The 17,553-nt window shown below is 38.5% G+C and overlaps 1 protein-coding gene across 6 annotated transcripts in view; it reads left to right on the forward strand.

Annotated features, from left to right (window-relative positions):
• Window positions 1–17,553, forward strand: part of NALCN (sodium leak channel, non-selective) — a 320,799-nt gene that overhangs the window by 281,214 nt on the left and 22,032 nt on the right. For all 6 annotated transcript variants that reach the window (XM_072782467.1, XM_072782462.1, XM_072782463.1 and 3 more), the window contains 5 exons: window positions 73–240; window positions 1,936–2,040; window positions 5,600–5,706; window positions 12,513–12,633; window positions 12,719–12,817. In XM_072782467.1, coding sequence (XP_072638568.1) covers window positions 73–240; window positions 1,936–2,040; window positions 5,600–5,706; window positions 12,513–12,633; window positions 12,719–12,817 — 600 coding nt within the window. The remainder of the gene's footprint in view (window positions 1–72; window positions 241–1,935; window positions 2,041–5,599; window positions 5,707–12,512; window positions 12,634–12,718; window positions 12,818–17,553) is intronic.

Genomic DNA, 17,553 nt, shown 5'->3' on the forward strand with positions numbered 1-17,553 from the left:
GGCTCTTAGACAAGTGTAGATAGTGAAGGATAAATTATATAAATTCTAGAGATTTTTTTTTTCACTTGCTAGGTAAGCTTGATATTTCTTTGTTGGATGCCTCAAAATGTGCCTGCTGAATCTGGAGCTCAGCTTTTAATGGTTCTGCGGTGCCTGAGACCTCTGCGAATATTCAAACTGGTGCCCCAGATGAGGAAAGTTGTTCGAGAACTTTTCAGTGGCTTCAAGGAAATTTTCTTGGTATGTTACACTTACCCTCTGCTTCTGGTTCATACAGCCCCACTCTGTGATGAAGCTAACAAGGGGGTACAGGGAGTCTTGATTGCCACGGGTAAGTCCCCAATCTTATTTATTGCCAGAGGACTATAAAGATGCTAAGAAAACACAATACACATTTGGAAACTTTTACCGATGGATGCCCTGACTTGTCAGAATATCTAATTCAACTGAACATTTTTAGTAAAAGTAAGATGAAAGGAAGAGCCCAAGAGGTCCTATTTGCTAACACTTCCATTCCTAACTCATGACCCTAATTTTTATTCTGGGTTTTAGTTTCCTTATCTAGAAATCAAAGATAAGGTTCAGCAACACCTTCACAATACTTCACAATACTTTGCAATACCTCACAAATATTAGCAGTTAATACATTTGGACTCATTATTTCATTTTGTATGTCCTCAGTTTCTTACAGCATAGACCTTGTCTCTGATCTTTGGAGTGTTAACATAAAATAACTTAAAAAAAAAAAAACTAACATACAGGTAAAGCCCACTTTAAGTAGCCTCAGGATACAGTAATGAATACTTGGAAATGGGGCAAAAACATTCTTTATAGTTAGACGATCCTGATTTAGGGTTTTCCAAGACCAGGGTTGCAGAAAAACGATGAGTAGGAAGCCCATTGCTCACAATCATTACAGAAGGATCTGTGCCTTACAAAGGAGTGATCAAAGGATTCTTTTTATTATTGATGAGTTCTGCTCATGCATGGAAAACACGAATTAATTTACATAAGCTTATTTTATATCTTGCTTTCTAGAAACATACCTATGGGGAAAGAACAGCAGTAGTTGCTGTTGATTCAAGGGTATTTTTAAAGACAGGTTGTGATGTTTCTATAGGCACAGAGTTGCTAATATTTTTCTAAAGACGTATTTGAAATCCCATATTTTCTTTGTGCTAAAGCCATAACACGGTGGTTTTTCACACAGCTGGAACTGAAGGGAAAAAGGGTATCACCTGACAGCTAATGTGTATGCATCTTGGAGCCATGATAGAATTTAGCAGAGAAATCTATTTGTGCCTTTCTCCTGATGGTGTTTCTGTGGTTTTGGTATATTTAAGGCAGACGTTTAGATTATTCAACCAGCACAGACCAGTGGTTTGGGTCCGTGTTTTTTACCCTTTGCCATTTTTCTCTGCTGAGACCAAAGCACCGTCCAGCAGAGGGAGCACCAGTCAATTCACAGACTTGCTTTTTAGGACTAAATGATCTCACCTCCTCTGTGTGCAGCACTTTGGTTTGCCCTCATTGCTCACAAGAAACCAAAACCATTTATGCTCTGCTGATATAGATAGGAATCCATTTGGAGACAATGGGGAAAATATAATTATTCAAGCATTTTTCTTTTGTTCCATTAACGTGTCGATTTCAAAACCAGAAAAACCCAAGTCATATTAAAAACACCTTAGCCCATTTTCTTACATGAAAGTCATATGTTTCTATTCTTAAATATTCAAAACCGGTTGTTAATTCTCTTCTCTTAACATCCCAGCAAGGCTAAATTGAATGACCTGTGGTGAAAAAGACGATATCATGAAAAGAACACAGATTTCATACCATGTTATCTGAAAAGTCATGTCCCTGTCACTGTTCGAATCAAGCCTACGTAGAATTTCTTACCAAGACATGTGATGGCTCACCAATTTTTTCCAGGTCTCCATTCTTTTGTTGACATTAATGCTTGTATTTGCAAGCTTTGGAGTTCAGCTTTTTGCGGGGAAACTGGCAAAGTGCAACGATCCCAACATTATTAGAAGGGTAAGATACTGCTTTCTGTGTTTTGGGATTAAAATTGGGGTAGTTCGCCACCTCTTTCCTCCCTGGTCAGCACATGGTGAGACTACTTTGAGAAACCCTTCACAAAACTAAGAATTCTCTTCCCACCAATTCCTTTGGCTTAAGGCAGGCAATGTGTCTCTTCTGGCTAGCACAGGTTATTCTGCTTTCTCCTACTGTTCCAGTGTGAACCTCTGTTGACACCTCTGGCAGAGCCACCTGAAATTCCAGATGCTCGTAGCTGTGAGCCTCAGACACTCTCCCTTTGGGCCTCCCCTAACTTAACCCTGCCTCTGTTGTCACAGAAGACTCCTATCAGCAACCACCACCACCACCACCACCCAGAAAGGACAAGAGACAAAGTTTGACTGTCATAGCACTGTTCATTGCTTCTCCACTTCAGCAGTTCTCTCCATGGGCAAGTCTCGAATCTTCCCCACTAAGAGAGCTAACAAAGACCCAAGCTTGACTACTTCTGCCACTGTCCTTTACCTTATCTTTCTTCAGGCAATGTTAGTAAGAGGAGGCCAGCTCTTGGACAAGCCCAGTGTTTTGGTAGCTGAACATAATGAAATGAGCACATTGCATCTTGGACAAGGTGAACAGTTCTCCTCCAAATGACCTCTAGGAGACTCAAAATTCCTTTTGTCTTCCTCCCTTGTCTACCCTTTGATGTCTTCAAAGTCTTCTCCATTTAGCTGGCAGATAAGAGCACAGAACCACCTGTGTTTTGAGGGTTACGGGCTGAGCCTAGAAGGAGCACCCTCACTTCAGCCAATTTCACCGGAAAGAGCTTGGCTTCCAAAGGCCAGATGGGAGAATGCAATAGGTAGCTCAGTGATGTATCCTGCAGAAAAACGGGGAAAGTGTGGTCACAATTAGCCACCACTGCTACACTATCCAGTGCCCTTTCTCTTAGGATTCTTCCTCATGTTTCATGTAGATTAATGAAGTGAGCCAAGCACTGCTTATGTACAAACAGCAAAAACATTTCCTCTTTCATCCAAATAAAATAACACCTTAAGTCCATTAAAACGCATGTACCCAAAAGGTCTAATAGAGCTTAACTATAATACATATTTCTATTTCCAGAAAATATGGCTCTTGAATATTGATTTTTCATTGGCATGAAAATTTCTACATTTTTAGGGCTATTGATTATAAAAATTATTTGTTCCCTGATGGTTATAAAATACAGATAACACCTTTGTCCAGTCAAACACATTATCAGTTATGTTAATAGTGAGGATTTTAGGAAGTGGCAGAGCAGAAGGGACATACTAGGTTGGGCAGCACCTGTATTGCCTGAGGTTTGGGGAACTTCCATAAACCTTAGAAGACAGAACAAGGAACATGGTATAAAGGTCATGTGTACTGATCAGCTAACAAGGGAGGTGATAAAGAGCTGGTGCATTAATCCACAAGCTCTAGTAAGGAAAGAGGAGTTATTTTGCATTCATACTGAATAGAGGCCAGGAAGATGAGAACAACATTTCAAGATGAAGCCCAGAAGGAATCTTACAGAACTCAGTATATTAATAATGACCTAAGCACATTGTGATTTTATACTATCTACTCATACCCAGACCATGCTAAAGATAGAGGTACAAAGGTTAAATAACTTATCCAAGGTTACCCCAAAATAAGTGGGAAGCTATGATTCATGTCTAGGCAGCCTGGCCTTATCGTCCATGCTTTTAACCGGGATGCCAGGATGCCTCACCCAATCAAAGGTGGGCTCCTGCTGGGCTCAGAAAGACAAGCTGGGAGAGGCCATAAGGCCAAGTATATCATGGGGCCTCTATTTGATCCACCACAACACAATCAATAGGAATAATGTCGTAGATGAACGTGTAAAGTTACTATGAAACGATAACTGCAATATATTTTAACCGCAAAAGTGGCCTTTGGAAGAGTAAAAACTGTACCATTCCATATATGTGTAGAAAAAAGACTGGAAGGATATTCACCAAAATGTTAACTGTGTTTGTCTTTGGTAAAACAACTGTGTTGTCTTTGGGTAAGTTTGTCTATGCCTTTTACATTAAAGGGTTATTATTTGTGTAAGAAGGCTTTTGTTTTAATGGATTTTATTGGTAATCCAAACAGAAATGATGTTGGCATTAACAAAACCTGTGAAAATAAGAATGGAGAGGAGACCCAAGCAGGATAGGGGAAAGCCATAGACAACTCTGAGATCTTTATGCCGGAGTTGACAAAGTACTGGTTCATGGACAGCAATGGAAAAGGTGGGAGGAAACAAGGTTAAAGGTTGAAGGTGATTTTAACCAGGCTAAAATTTGAAGTTCTGTTGAAATATCCAAGTATGTACATATTATACCCAGGAAAGGTGTTTAGGTTCAAAATACAACAATCACGGACAGCCAAAGATACAAAAAAAAAAAAAAAAAAAGATAAGACAAAAAGGAGAATAAAGACAGAAAATGAGTGAAAAACTTCTTACTCCTGTTTTAAAATATTTTTAAAACAATGTTATTGGAGATAGAATTCACCTACTACACAATTCACCCACTGGAAGTATGCAATTCAGTAGTTTTTAGTGTATTCAGAGTTGTATAATAGTCAGTCTTAGAATATTTTTATCACCTCAAAAAGAAACACTGTCTTTTAAACTTGTCCCCTCTATACCCTTATCCCCCTTGCACCCCCACCCCCAAACAACCATGAATCTACTTTCTGTAGACCCTATTGAACTTTTATATGAATGGAATCGTATAACATGTGGTCATTACTGGCTGGCTTCTTTCATTTAGCACAGTGATTTCAAGGTTCACCCATGTTGTAGCAAGTGTCAGAGCTGAATAATATCCCATTGCATGGCTGCACCACATTTTATTTAGGTATTTGTCCATTGATGGGCACTTGAATTGTTTCCATCTTTTGACCATTATGATTAATGCTATTTACAATGATAATGACATAAACACTCATGAACAGGTTTCCATGTAGAAATCTGTGTTCATTTCTCTTGAGTAAAAACCTTAGGGGTGGAACTGCTGGGTCCTCTGGAAATGCTTTGTTTAATCATTTGAAGACCTGTCATACTATTTTCCAAAGTGACTACACCATCCCACCAGCAGCATGAGAGGAATGGGGATGTCAGGGAGGGTAAGGGTAGAGAGGGGATTCCAATTTATGCACATCCTTGCCAAAGCTCATTATTTAACTTTTTGTATATTGCCTTCTTAGTGGATGGAATGTGGTATCCCATCATGGGTTTGCTTTGCATTTCTTGGCTGACTAATGATGCTGAGCATCTTTTATGTGCTCATCGGCCATTTGTTTGTCTTCTTGGGAGGAATGGTTCTTTGGATCCTCTGCCTACTTGCAAATGTTCCCAGTGTGAACTTTCACTGCTCATCTCTGCACTTCTTGTCCCTGTTTGCTGGGTAGCTATCCACATCGCTGTTGTCACATAAAAATCTTTGCTATCCTAGGCTAAAAGTGTTTATCTTTTATCTTTTAGGAGTTCACTGTCTGACCAGGCTTCCCCCTCCTTGTATTTTTTTCCCTATTTTAGGAAGATTGTAACGGCATATTCAGAATTAATGTAAGTGTGTCCAAGAACTTAAATTTAAAATTAAGACCTGGAGAGAAAAAGCCTGGATTTTGGGTGCCCCGTGTTTGGTAAGCATATCAGAAAAAGATCCTGAAGAACGCTATATTTGTCAGTATAAGGTTTTAAATCAATATAATATGGCATGAAAAGTAATTTTGCTAGAGGTGCCAAGATTATTTTAAGTAATACAAGGCAAAGCACTGAATTACCACAGGATGCAAAAATACAGTAAATGAGCAAGCAAGTGGTACACTGAGTCCCGTGTTGCTTCATGAAACTAATGGATTATCACCCCAGTATTTTTCTAATACTTTGAAGTATGTATCTCGATTCACATGGCATTAAAAATTAGTGAGGCTTAAAAGACAAAGATTTTCTATCAAATTAAAACTAAACTTGTCCTGAGTTTCTATATTTAAGGGAGAATCTGATATCCTCAAAACAGTTGTAGAGGAGCCCAAATCATAAAGCTGTTTCAATTTTAAAACTCATTTACATTGAAGGATTTCCATTATTGAAACGCTGGAAAGGAATAATCAGTAACACAAATGATAATATCTAACTTCCCCTTTAAAATTCATTTTTCTTGAAAATGAGTTTTCAAAGCATTTACCTCAAAGCTAGAAGTGTCTAGTACCTTCTTTCTCATCCATTTTATTAATGACCATGAATGAAATCTCTCAGTAGGCTTCATTGATGAACGGAGTGTCCTATTAACTTCGTTCATCCTTTTAAATAGTCATCTGTTTTCTTTTTATTTCATTTTACCTCTTAGAATAACAAGTGAACTATGGCAATGACTCTGCTCTTGTCACAATTGGTGTGCTCTATTAAATGTCAAAACTCTTTCAAAGAAATTGCATTTCACCCAGTTGTACCCTTAGGACTCATTGTTACTAGCTTTGGCATTTCTCTAAAGTGAAATTCACTTTTATAAACAATTCAGTACAATTTTTACTGGGTTTTAATTTTTTAATACCAAAGAACTATGAGAAAAAAAGATGAATTTGGATGTGTGACTTGACCTGGAGAAGGAAGTACATAACACATGGAGAAATCTTTAGTGCTAAACTAGAAAAGCAATCTAATTTACATTAAAATAAAATATTAAAGCATATAAAGTTTATTTTTGTGAGGTGAAAATGCATTATTACACCTTAAATAATTTATTCATATCAAGACATCAAATGAGATTTTTTTTCCTACTGTTTTGGAATTTTGGCAAAAAGCCTCAAAGCTAAAATGAAAAAAAAAAAAGCCTCAAAGCTAAGGTCACTAGGAGATGAATTTGATTATATTCAGAAAAGAGCAACATCCCAGTCCCAGCAGCATTGACTAAAAGGTTATCCACCCCCATCACCCCGCTCTTGTAAAAGAAACACTACTCTCAAAGACAGGGTCATAGAAGTAAATGAATTCAGTAGGCAGTGCTGTGGCATCTCTCCCTTCACTATGGGAGGAGATCAGGGGTGCTTGTCTTCCCAGCCAAGTGAGGTCCCCCACAGGGACTGTCAGAGTCTGGCAAGGCAAGAAGAGATGCTCATGTAGGCAAACGGCTCTTCACCATCTGGCAGGGCAGAGTTATTGGGTGTTCGTGGAAGCTCCAAGTCATCACTGCCTAGGGCCACCTGTTCTGAGCCATCTTGATGGAACTCTGCTGCAAAGGGCTATGGCTGGGGAGAGGGTGCTCCTACTGGAGGGGCTATGGGGTTGTTTCCAGGAATGAGAACTGAGGAATCAGCCAAAGACTATCCTTAGCAGGAATGACACAATGAGGCACCCTCATGCTGAGGGATGTTTCAAAATATAGTGTATTAATAGAAAATTTCAGGTATAGTAAAGCCAACAGATTGAGACAATTACCATTGAAGAGCTAGTTTGTTACTCATCGTTCCCAAGAGAATGGGGAGGCCACAGAGGGAAGCACCAGAGTCAATCACCAGTTACTGTGGGCAAGAGCCTTTATTGTGGTTTCCCTGAGTTGGGATTGATGAGTCCAGGCAACCAGGTTTAGTATTGGCTCGTTGAGTAACTTCAGTGGGCTCTGGGACACAGGAGCTATCCCCAGTGGTCTGGTAACTGGTGATTAGGGCAGGTGGATGATGGGCTAGAGTGTGGAAACCTGATAAAAGAGGTAGTTGGGGGGGGATCCCTGGGTGGCTCAGCAGTTTAGCCCCTGACTTCTGCCCAAGGCTTGATCCTGGAGTCCCGGGATTGAGTCCCACATCAGGCTCCCTGCAGGGAGCCTGTTTCTCTCTCTGCCTGTGTCTCTGCCTCTCTCTCTCTTTCATGAATAAATCTTTTAAAAATCTTAAAAAAAAAAAAAAGAGGTAGTTGGGGCTGTGGACTCTGGGTCTGTGTTTGAAAAGCAAGCCCTAAAAACACTTCCCAAGGAGGTGGGAGGGTGATAGGAAGGTAGGAGGCCAAAGCAGGGTGATTCCGGCACTTTATCAAGTTGTCCAGAACAAAGTGTGTCCACCGTATGCTTGTAGGACAGATGTTAAATTATCAAGTTTACAGAAGCTAAGAACATGGCAGACAATGTACTCCATGAAAAGAATAGCTTTTGTGATCAGAGCAGCAGTGGCCAGCTTTCACCAATGTAAGATACCTGGACTTGAACTCCATTTCTAAGTCCAGTTGCATCACATCCCCACCTTGTAAGAATCAGATGGTGGCCTGAAGGGGAGGAGGGAACAGAGTGGCCAGCACTCTTCCCTCCTCGTCTCGGATCGGGCTGAGTGGCTAAGGATGGGGTTCTTGTACAGGTTATGAGAACAAAGGTCTGATGTAGAACAGAGTGGGCTTTTTAGAATGAAACTCATCTAATAGAACTGAAAGTGACCAAGAGGCTTTGGGATCTCCAAGATGTCAGGAAAGGAGCTAGGACCCACTGGAAGGCAGTGTTGGGAGAAAAGTAAACCTGTTTCCAACCATATCCCTGGCATTCAGCCTGTTCCATAAAACCAGCTACCTGTGATTTTAAAAATTGAAATGAACTGAAATGCAGTGTTTCATGTAAGTTATTATTAAGGGTTTCAAGTTTGACGGCACTTTAAAAGCATAAGCTGATAGAGGGGCGTCACTTGAACACCATTACAATAGGGCTTGTCCATTTGTTCAGAATATTGTGACTTGGGTTAGTTTTGGGAAAATAAAAATCTTCTGTCAAATGAATGTCGACTATAACCATGATAATTTTCACATTTTCCTTCTTTAGTAAGCTCATCAACAGCAGCCAAAATGTTATAATTTTATATTGGCAAATTTATGATTAAGAAAATAACTTATAGCTAGGGAACTGGCATTGGAGAATACTTTGATAATTATAATTAGGAAAGACATAAATATGCACCACCTAATTCAGGAGACAGGCTTCTATATTTCTGTTCGGATAAATACATTCATTTTCTTCTGAATCACTCAGACTTGATGAGATAAAAATTACCTTGGTAAAAAGTATAAAATATATGTATTGTAAATATTGTGTGTTTTGTTTAAGCGGAGGCCTAGGACATAGAACGATGAGAGAAATATTTTTTTAATTTTTTTTTTTTTTATGATAGTCACACACACACAGAGAGAGAGAGGCAGAGACACAGGCAGAGGGAGAAGCAGGCTCCATGCAGGGAGCCCGACGTGGGACTCGATACCGGGACTCCAGGATCGCGCCCTGGGCCAAAGGCAGGCGCCAAACCGCTGCGCCACCCAGGGATCCCGAGAAATATTTTTTTTTGAAATATTTTTTTTTTAAAAAAGGCACTCGGGGGATCCCTGGGTGGCGCAGCGGTTTGGCGCCTGCCTTTGGCCCAGGGCGCGATCCTGGAGTCCCGAGATCTAGTCCCACGTCGGGCTCCCTGCATGGAGCCTGCTTCTCCCTCTGCCTGTGTCTCTGCCTCTCTCTCTATCTCTGTGTGACTATCGTAGATAAATAAAAAATTAAAAAAAAAATTAAAAAGGCACTCAGTTTCAACAAATATATTTATTGAGTGCTTACTGATCTTCAGACATTATGCTGTCACTGGGGACAAGCTATGACCCCCAAACCCTAGGAGCTTGAAGTATATTGGAGAACAGACATTAATATTACAGATAATGTAATATAATATGATAAAGGCTTTGATGCTACATAAATAAGCCCCTAACCTCACCAGAAGCTTTCCTGGAGTTTACCCCTAGGTAATTTTAAGTTATACTATAATAAATTCTGGCAGAAGGAGATGAGATCTTTGTAGTCTATAGCTCAATTTGAGTATGCTCTTTAAGGAAAAGAACATAAATCTATCTTTTTTCTGTTTCTTGGTTTTGGTTTTGTTTTTTAGATTTACCCCTTCATTTAAGAGAGAGAGAGAGCACAAGAGCAGGGGGAATAAAGAGGGAGAGAGAGACAAGCGACTCCCTGCTGAGCGAGGAGCCCAATGTGGGGGGCTTGATCTCAGGACCCTGAGATCATGACCTGAGCCAAAATTAAGAGACAGATGCTTAACCAACAGGGCACTACCCAGGCGCCTCTTCCTTACTTTTTTAAGTCTAACAGAAACATGACCCAGGGTCTTGGAGGACCATGTGGGGAGTGCCTCCATCCAAGGGCACAGCCTGAGCTCCTCCCTTTCTGGAGCTCCAGCTCTTCCCAGAGGAGGAGCAACCCTCCTTATCATGACCTTGGGACTTTGGACCACTTTTACTGGAAGATAGAAGATTAATGAAATTGTGAGGTTAGAACCCATGTCTTAGTATTCTGAATTGGATGGACAAGATTATAATATTTTTTAAATTAACCAGAAAAGATTATATTTAAACAGACTTCCAGATCAAGGAAGGGCAACAAGAAAGCTGACAACAATGGACTGTGTTGGGATTTACTGAAGTCATCTATGGTTATGCCTAAGCTTAAAACTTTACAATTTTAGTAACATTAACAAGGCATAAACAAACATTGTAGATGATTAAAACTGATGCCTATTTTTTTAATGTGATGTGCTCCTCCAACTATTTAAGTCTCTGTAATCCTCAATTTTATTTTTCTTGGTTTAACCTAAAAGTGTATTTTTAACATATTCTAACTTCTAAAGGATGTGGAATATGAAAGTACTTCGGGTTGCTGCAAATTCAGCTAAAAAAGCACTTTTACATAAAGAAAGGGATGGGTAAGAAAGTTCAACATCAGATCTGAGAGCTTGCTCGCTTGGCTTAAAAAAAAACCCTTATTTGAGAAAACTGTGGCATCTGCAGAATTCTTGCAGCTTCTGTCTGCTGTAAAATATATTAAATTTAATGGAAACCCCCAAAGGAAAGGATGTGGGAAATATCCAAAAGAATATTCTCGTACTTTCATACTTAAAAAATATAAATCAGAATCCCAAAATAGGAATTTCTGAGTGGGGCTTTTGCACTCTATGGAAAACGTTTCTACCAATCAGCCTGAAACCTTTAGGAGGAAGTTGGTTTAGTTATATGGTTTCTTATTAGGTCCTCATTTATTTAGTATTTAAAAAAGAAAACTTATAAAGGTGCATTGAATGATTATTTCTATGATTTTAAAAATATATATATAAGGTGGTAGAAAAACACTAACCCAGATTTCCCCAGAGTGTCGCCTTTTGTGAAGGTTAAATTTTGATAAATGAGCTAGCAGGAAAAAATGATCAAAATATAATGTGGCTATGCTTCTGTAGGCCTACTCTTTATAGTAGTCCCAGGGCCAGTTCTCCATCAAATTCCAGAAATACAGTGATAGTCATGACTTTCCAGTGCATAGTTGTCTAGATCTTTTAATTATTTTCAATAGTCTAGTGAGAGGAAAAAGAGAAAAACTCAGAAATCTTTCTACTTACAACAAAAATTTTAGCTAAGACCCATAATGACTAAGGGAATATAATATGGTAGAGAAGATCACTTTTGTTTGTGGGAAGAAAAAGGTAAAAATACGTCAGAAAAACAAGAAATGAGACATCCCCCTCCAAAAAAATTAACAGTGAAGCCAAAGTGTTTTAGAAACCATGAATCAACTGTGGGTGTAGACAGCATATTGCAATGTTGGGTTCTACAAGAAGTCTCTATTGAGAACACCCAGAGGTAATGAAAGAAAAAAATCCCACTTGAGAGAATGTTCTGGAAACATCTAGGCTATAAGCAAACATTTCTTGCCACTCAGTGACCTCTAAATGCATCACTACTTTATAATGTGATAATCCCATGATGTCACAGAATTAAGGAAAGCGGCCAGATTCTACTCTTTACGCTTTCTATATTAACATCAGGAATTGTAATTTACACCTTTAGAAGAGTTTTCGATTATAAAACTATTACAAAAGTCACACCCAGGGGCGCCTGGGAGGCTCAGTCAGTTGAGCCTTGGATTCTTGGTTTCAGTTCAGGTTGTGATCTCAGGGTTGTGTGTTCAAGCCCCATGTCAGGCTCCATGCTCAGCGGGGAGTCTGCTGGAGAGTCTCTCTCTCCCTCTGCTCCTCCCCCTTCCCTAAAATAACTAAATAAATCTCAAAAAAAGAAAAATTCACACCCAAACTCCAGCACCCTTTTGTGAGAAGTTCCCATGCAGTTTATAACTAGGAAGTGGTTTCCAACCCTCAGTATAGTCAGGACAAGCCAAGACATCCAGAGCTAGAAGTTGTGTTGCCTTTTATTGTCTTCTGCTAAGAATACCCCATTATTACCTAATAATTAATTACATTTTAAAAAATTATAACATATTCATGCATTTTTATGATTGAGCAAACAAATGCCATCTAGCCCACCATCCAAGTGGTAAACATACCTCCCACCCAAGAGGGGAAAGAGTTACAGATCTACAGATATTTGCCCTAGGGTGTTTCTGCTCCGAATTTCACAGAGCATTCCTCTTTCTGACTTGCAGGGCAAATCCTAGGAATTTTAATTTTGACAATGTGGGAAATGCTATGCTGGCATTATTTGAAGTGCTGTCCCTGAAAGGCTGGGTGGAAGTGAGGGATGTTATCATTCATCGTGTGGGGCCGGTAAGCAAGCACATGGAATCCTCTGAATGCTTCAACAGCTGCTTTCCTTTGCTTTGATGAATAACCATATTTTTCATTTATACAGATGCATGGGATCTATATTCATGTTTTTGTATTCCTGGGTTGCATGATTGGACTGACCCTTTTTGTTGGAGTAGTTATTGCTAATTTCAATGAAAACAAGGTAAGCTTTCTTGGTTTGAATACCACAGAGTTTATTCTGTTCCAGCCACTTGCTTTGAGCTCTCTTTCTCTCCCACGGCATGAAGTCACATTAAACCATAATGTGACTGGTGTAAATAATCTCTATAACTATTTTATAAGCGATCTTATCACTGCCTTCCCAGCACATTATTTAAGAGCACAGTTCTCTTGCTAAATTTCCCCTCTTGGTAATGGTGTCATTAATTCTCTGACAACTGAAAAGCACATCTCCTATTGTTCAAACAGAGAGGAGGTGCAGCAAGTTATGAAAATACAATGGCTGAACTAAGGGATGTGCTGATTGTAGGTAACATTACTTGCACACAATGTAAATTGGATGCTTCTTTGTAACTCCAGAGGTGAACTCAGAATTTTTTTTTTTTTTGAACTCAGAATTTTGATGAGGTTGGAGGTGCAGTAGAAAATTTTCTATCCTAATTCACTGAATAAAAAGAAGGTTTTCTAACTTCATGTAAAAACTTTACATATTTTATGAACTCAGGCAGCATGCTAAGATCATGACAGCTCTAATGATCAGTACAAGAACTCACATAGTACGAACTATGTTCCAGCCAAGCCTAGTTTCCTGTCAAAAAGTGAGTTTGGGGGAGAATATTCTATGTCATTCTTCTGGACATGGCTGATATGCCTTCTGTTATGTAAGGGTCAGTGTTCTGGAATCCTAATAATGGAGATGCATACAGCTTTTGAGCACTTGGGTGCACTAAGTTTCATATATGCTACTTTCACATCTCATGATTCTGAAATGCACAGTGAAAGAAAAAACAGCTTACAGATGTGACATAACTTGTCCGGGGCTTTTTTTTAAAAGAGGTTTTATTTATGTATTTGTTTGTTTATTTGAGAGAGAGAGAGAGAGCGCACATGAGCAAGAGAGCAGAAGCAGTGGGGAGAGGCAGAGGAAGAGGCAGGCTTCCCACTGAGCATGGAGCCCAATGCTGGACTCGATCCCAGGAGCCTAAGGTCATGACCTGAGGCAGATGCTGAACAGACTGAGCCACCCAGGCACAGCCCCCTGTCTGGGGCTTTTAAAGTATAACAAACCAGGGCCAGAATTCAGAAGTGGTGCCTCCTCTGCAGTCTGAGAGTCTTTCAGTTCAAGAGTATAAAAATGTCCACCGTTGTTCTGCATTGAATTAAAGCTAGATGTGCTGCTTCTGTGTTCAGGGCTGGGACCAAATCACACACATGCACGTCAGAGCCTGCTGGCTAGGGTGGCTGTGCATGTGACTGTATCATTCCTGTCCCCCACCCCACTAGGCTCCCCATGTGTGGTTCCAGCTACTCAATCAGTTGCCACCTTTGATCTGTACCCAATGAGGATGTCACTTCATCTGGGCTTTCAAAGGGTGTGATTTAAAAATCCCCCCTTTGGGCCCCAACACTACTCCAACCCACAGAAATAGTATTTGAGAGTAAAAAAGAAGGATAGTGAGATCATATTGCCCAGCCCCCTATTTTACTATAGAATACATTCATAAATGAGTGTCTCTAAGCTCTATAGTGTGTTCAATTTAATACCAAGCAGAAGGAGGAAGATGGGTCTCTATAGATGCCTTTGAGCCTCACCATGGAGCAGACACTGGAAGTTCCTGAGCAAGGGCAGAAGCTAATCAGTCAGTTAACAGAGAGCTTGGGCTCTGCTCACTCAGAACACCATGCTAGGGGGTGCCTGGGTGGCTTGGTTGGTTGAGCATCTGCTTTTGGCTCAGATCAGGATCTCAGTGTCCTGAGATTGAGCTCCACATAGGGCTCCTGGCTCAGCAGGGAGTCTGCTTCTCCCTTTCCCTCCCCCTCTCCCCCTGCGCTCACGCTCTCTCTTTCTCACTCTATCTCTCTGTCTCAAATGAATAAATAAAATCTTAAAAAATAAATAATTAAAAATACAACACCATGCTTGGCCCTCTGAGCAAACACCCAATTTCAGGAGGATCAAATCAGTGACTTAAATGAACAACATAAAATGTTCAACAACTAGAGGTAAATATATAATCAATCACAGCTCTTAGAGGAATGGGTGAAGTAAACAGTGTGGCAGAAGGTCTACTCACAGTACTGCTTGTATTTATGGTCTGAGGGAAGAAAGAACCATCTTGGCCTGAGTAAGGGGAACGTGGACATAAGCTCAAGTGGATGCTTAGAGAAAGAGGAAAAGTAGAAGAAATCATGTTATCAAACATTAAAAGCTTGATTGTTTAGAGATCCAAATTTGAGATCCATTTAGAAGAGGTTTTGGGGTTTTTTTCCATAAGTTTTTCAGATGGTAGCACATGAGCTGCTGTATAACAGCATTTATTTCTTTTATCATTCAGTCATTCAGCAGATTTCTTTGAGCACTTACTGGTGCCAGACACTGCTCTTGACCCTGGGAACACAAGGAGTTAAATACACAAATGAAACACTAAACACATACAGATTTCTGTCCTCATGGAGCTCACATTCTAATGGTCATACCCAAAGGTATGTAAGTAGATTTCCAAATATATAGGCAATAGGCAACTTTTTCACAATTCAGAATTATGCAAAATTATGTTTTCCCTAGAAGATGGAACCCTGTCTAAAAAGTTCAAAGTATGTACTACTAATATATATATTTTTAAATCTCAATTATGAGGTAACAGTTTGATTAATAAACTTAGTTTCACAATAATAAACTTTCAGAGGTTTTCAAATATTAATGATCACATGATACCACTATGCTTAGTATTCTTTTAGATCATTTCAGAGTTCAGCATTCTAAAATAATTGGTTTTGTATAATAAAGTCATAATATGAATGTATATAGCACCCAGAGAACCCAAAGTAGATTTTTGCAGTTAGTAAGAAAAATGATTTCACAATATTAATATCAGAAAAATTAATTCAAGACAAATACCATTATTAGGAATAAACAGAGTAATTAAATAATTGCAAAAGAAACTAACCAAAGTAGCAAAGTAGCAAACTCCAGAACCATAAGATATATGAAGCAAAAATTAACCAAATTATTCTTAAAAGCTAGCAAGTCCAAAATCATAGTGAAATATATTAACATATTTCTCCAAGAAACACGTAGAAAAAAAAAGAAAATATGAAATTTGATGCAGTAAAAACATTTGACCTACTTGACATAAAAAGAACCCTGACCCCAACAATTTTCAAGTATAAAATGTACCCTCAAGGTCATAAAATAATAGTTACAAAAAATTGATAAAATCGATAATGCAGAAAAAATCGATACTGCACAGAACATGTTCTCTTAATAATAAAAAATAACAAAAATCCCTCATAAGTTGAAGATGTTAAGACAACATTCTAAATAATTTGAGTTACAGAAGAAATCAGAGTAGAAAATCACAAGACATTTAGATAAATCATTTATAAAAATCATATATGAAAGGTCACAAGATAAAGATAACTCAGTAAAGAGAAATTTACAACTTTAAGTGTATAAAGATTAATCATTTAGTAATAAGTCAAATATCCAAATCAATAAATTATAATAAGAACAACAAAGTAAAGTGGAAGAACATAACAAAGTTAAGGACAAAAATTAATGATATAGAAAGCAAAGATACTACAAAAGATTTAAGAATGACAAAAACAGATGCTTTAAAAAATTAAATTAATAAACCTTTTTCAAGGTTGAGCATGACCAAAAATGTGGAGAAGGAAAATAAACAAGCTATAGTGAGTCAAAAGGGTGGGTAATGATACAGGGACAGAAAGTCAGACTTACAGAACAGAACCAAAAACCTCATGAGGGACCAGGTATATATAAAAAAGAAGTAGTGCAACAAATTAGTGGAAGAGATGAGACCATAAATAAGTAGCACTGGGGTCATTGAGTGTCTGGATATGAGAAACTAAACAGAGATCTCTACCTTACAGCATACTCAGAAATGAATTCCAGAAGAATGAAAGACCTAGCTATGATAAAACCACTGTTCAACCATGTAGGATTTATGTTTCATCTTGGAGTAGTTGTGGATTTCTTGACTTTAGCCACAAAGTAGAATCCATAAAGAAATTTACAGGTTAGATTACATTAAAATGAAAAGCTTCTGAAAGACAAGAGTAATGATAAGCAAATTTTTTTAAAAAGCAAGCTAAAAGAAAATATTTACAACTCACATAACTGACAGATTAATACCCAGAATATTTCAAAAATTTCTACAAAACATCTAAAGGTAAATATCCAAATACAAAAATGAGCAAAGAATATGAACAGGCAATTCACATAGGAAGATACAGGAGTTGCCTCCTCATTCACACACATAAAAAATGTTTCACCTCATTGATATTAAAACTAAATTAGATATATTTCCCACCCATCATGGCCAAATTAAAATGTCTGATAATGTCAAGTATTGGCAAGAATATTAGGACATGGAAACACTTGAAGATTGCTAGCAGTGAATTTTCTTAGTTATTCCTCTTTGGACAGCAACTTCACAATATCTGGCCAACATAAAGATGTATAAATTCCTAACTCCAGCAATTCCTCTCCTAGAGATTGGCTTTCAAGATGAGACAGTACATGTTTGCTTATTGCAGCATTTTTATAGTACATAAACCTAAAACAAATAACTTCTGATACATTTGTGCAGTGGGATATTCTATGAGCAGTTAAACCAATTAGGCTTACTTTTTAGTTATATGCAAAACATAGTACTCAAAGAAGATAAAAACAAACTGCATAAATAAGCACAGATT

This window comes from Canis lupus, chromosome 17 (assembly GCF_048164855.1).
Source record: "Canis lupus baileyi chromosome 17, mCanLup2.hap1, whole genome shotgun sequence".
Taxonomy (NCBI): domain Eukaryota; kingdom Metazoa; phylum Chordata; class Mammalia; order Carnivora; family Canidae; genus Canis; species Canis lupus.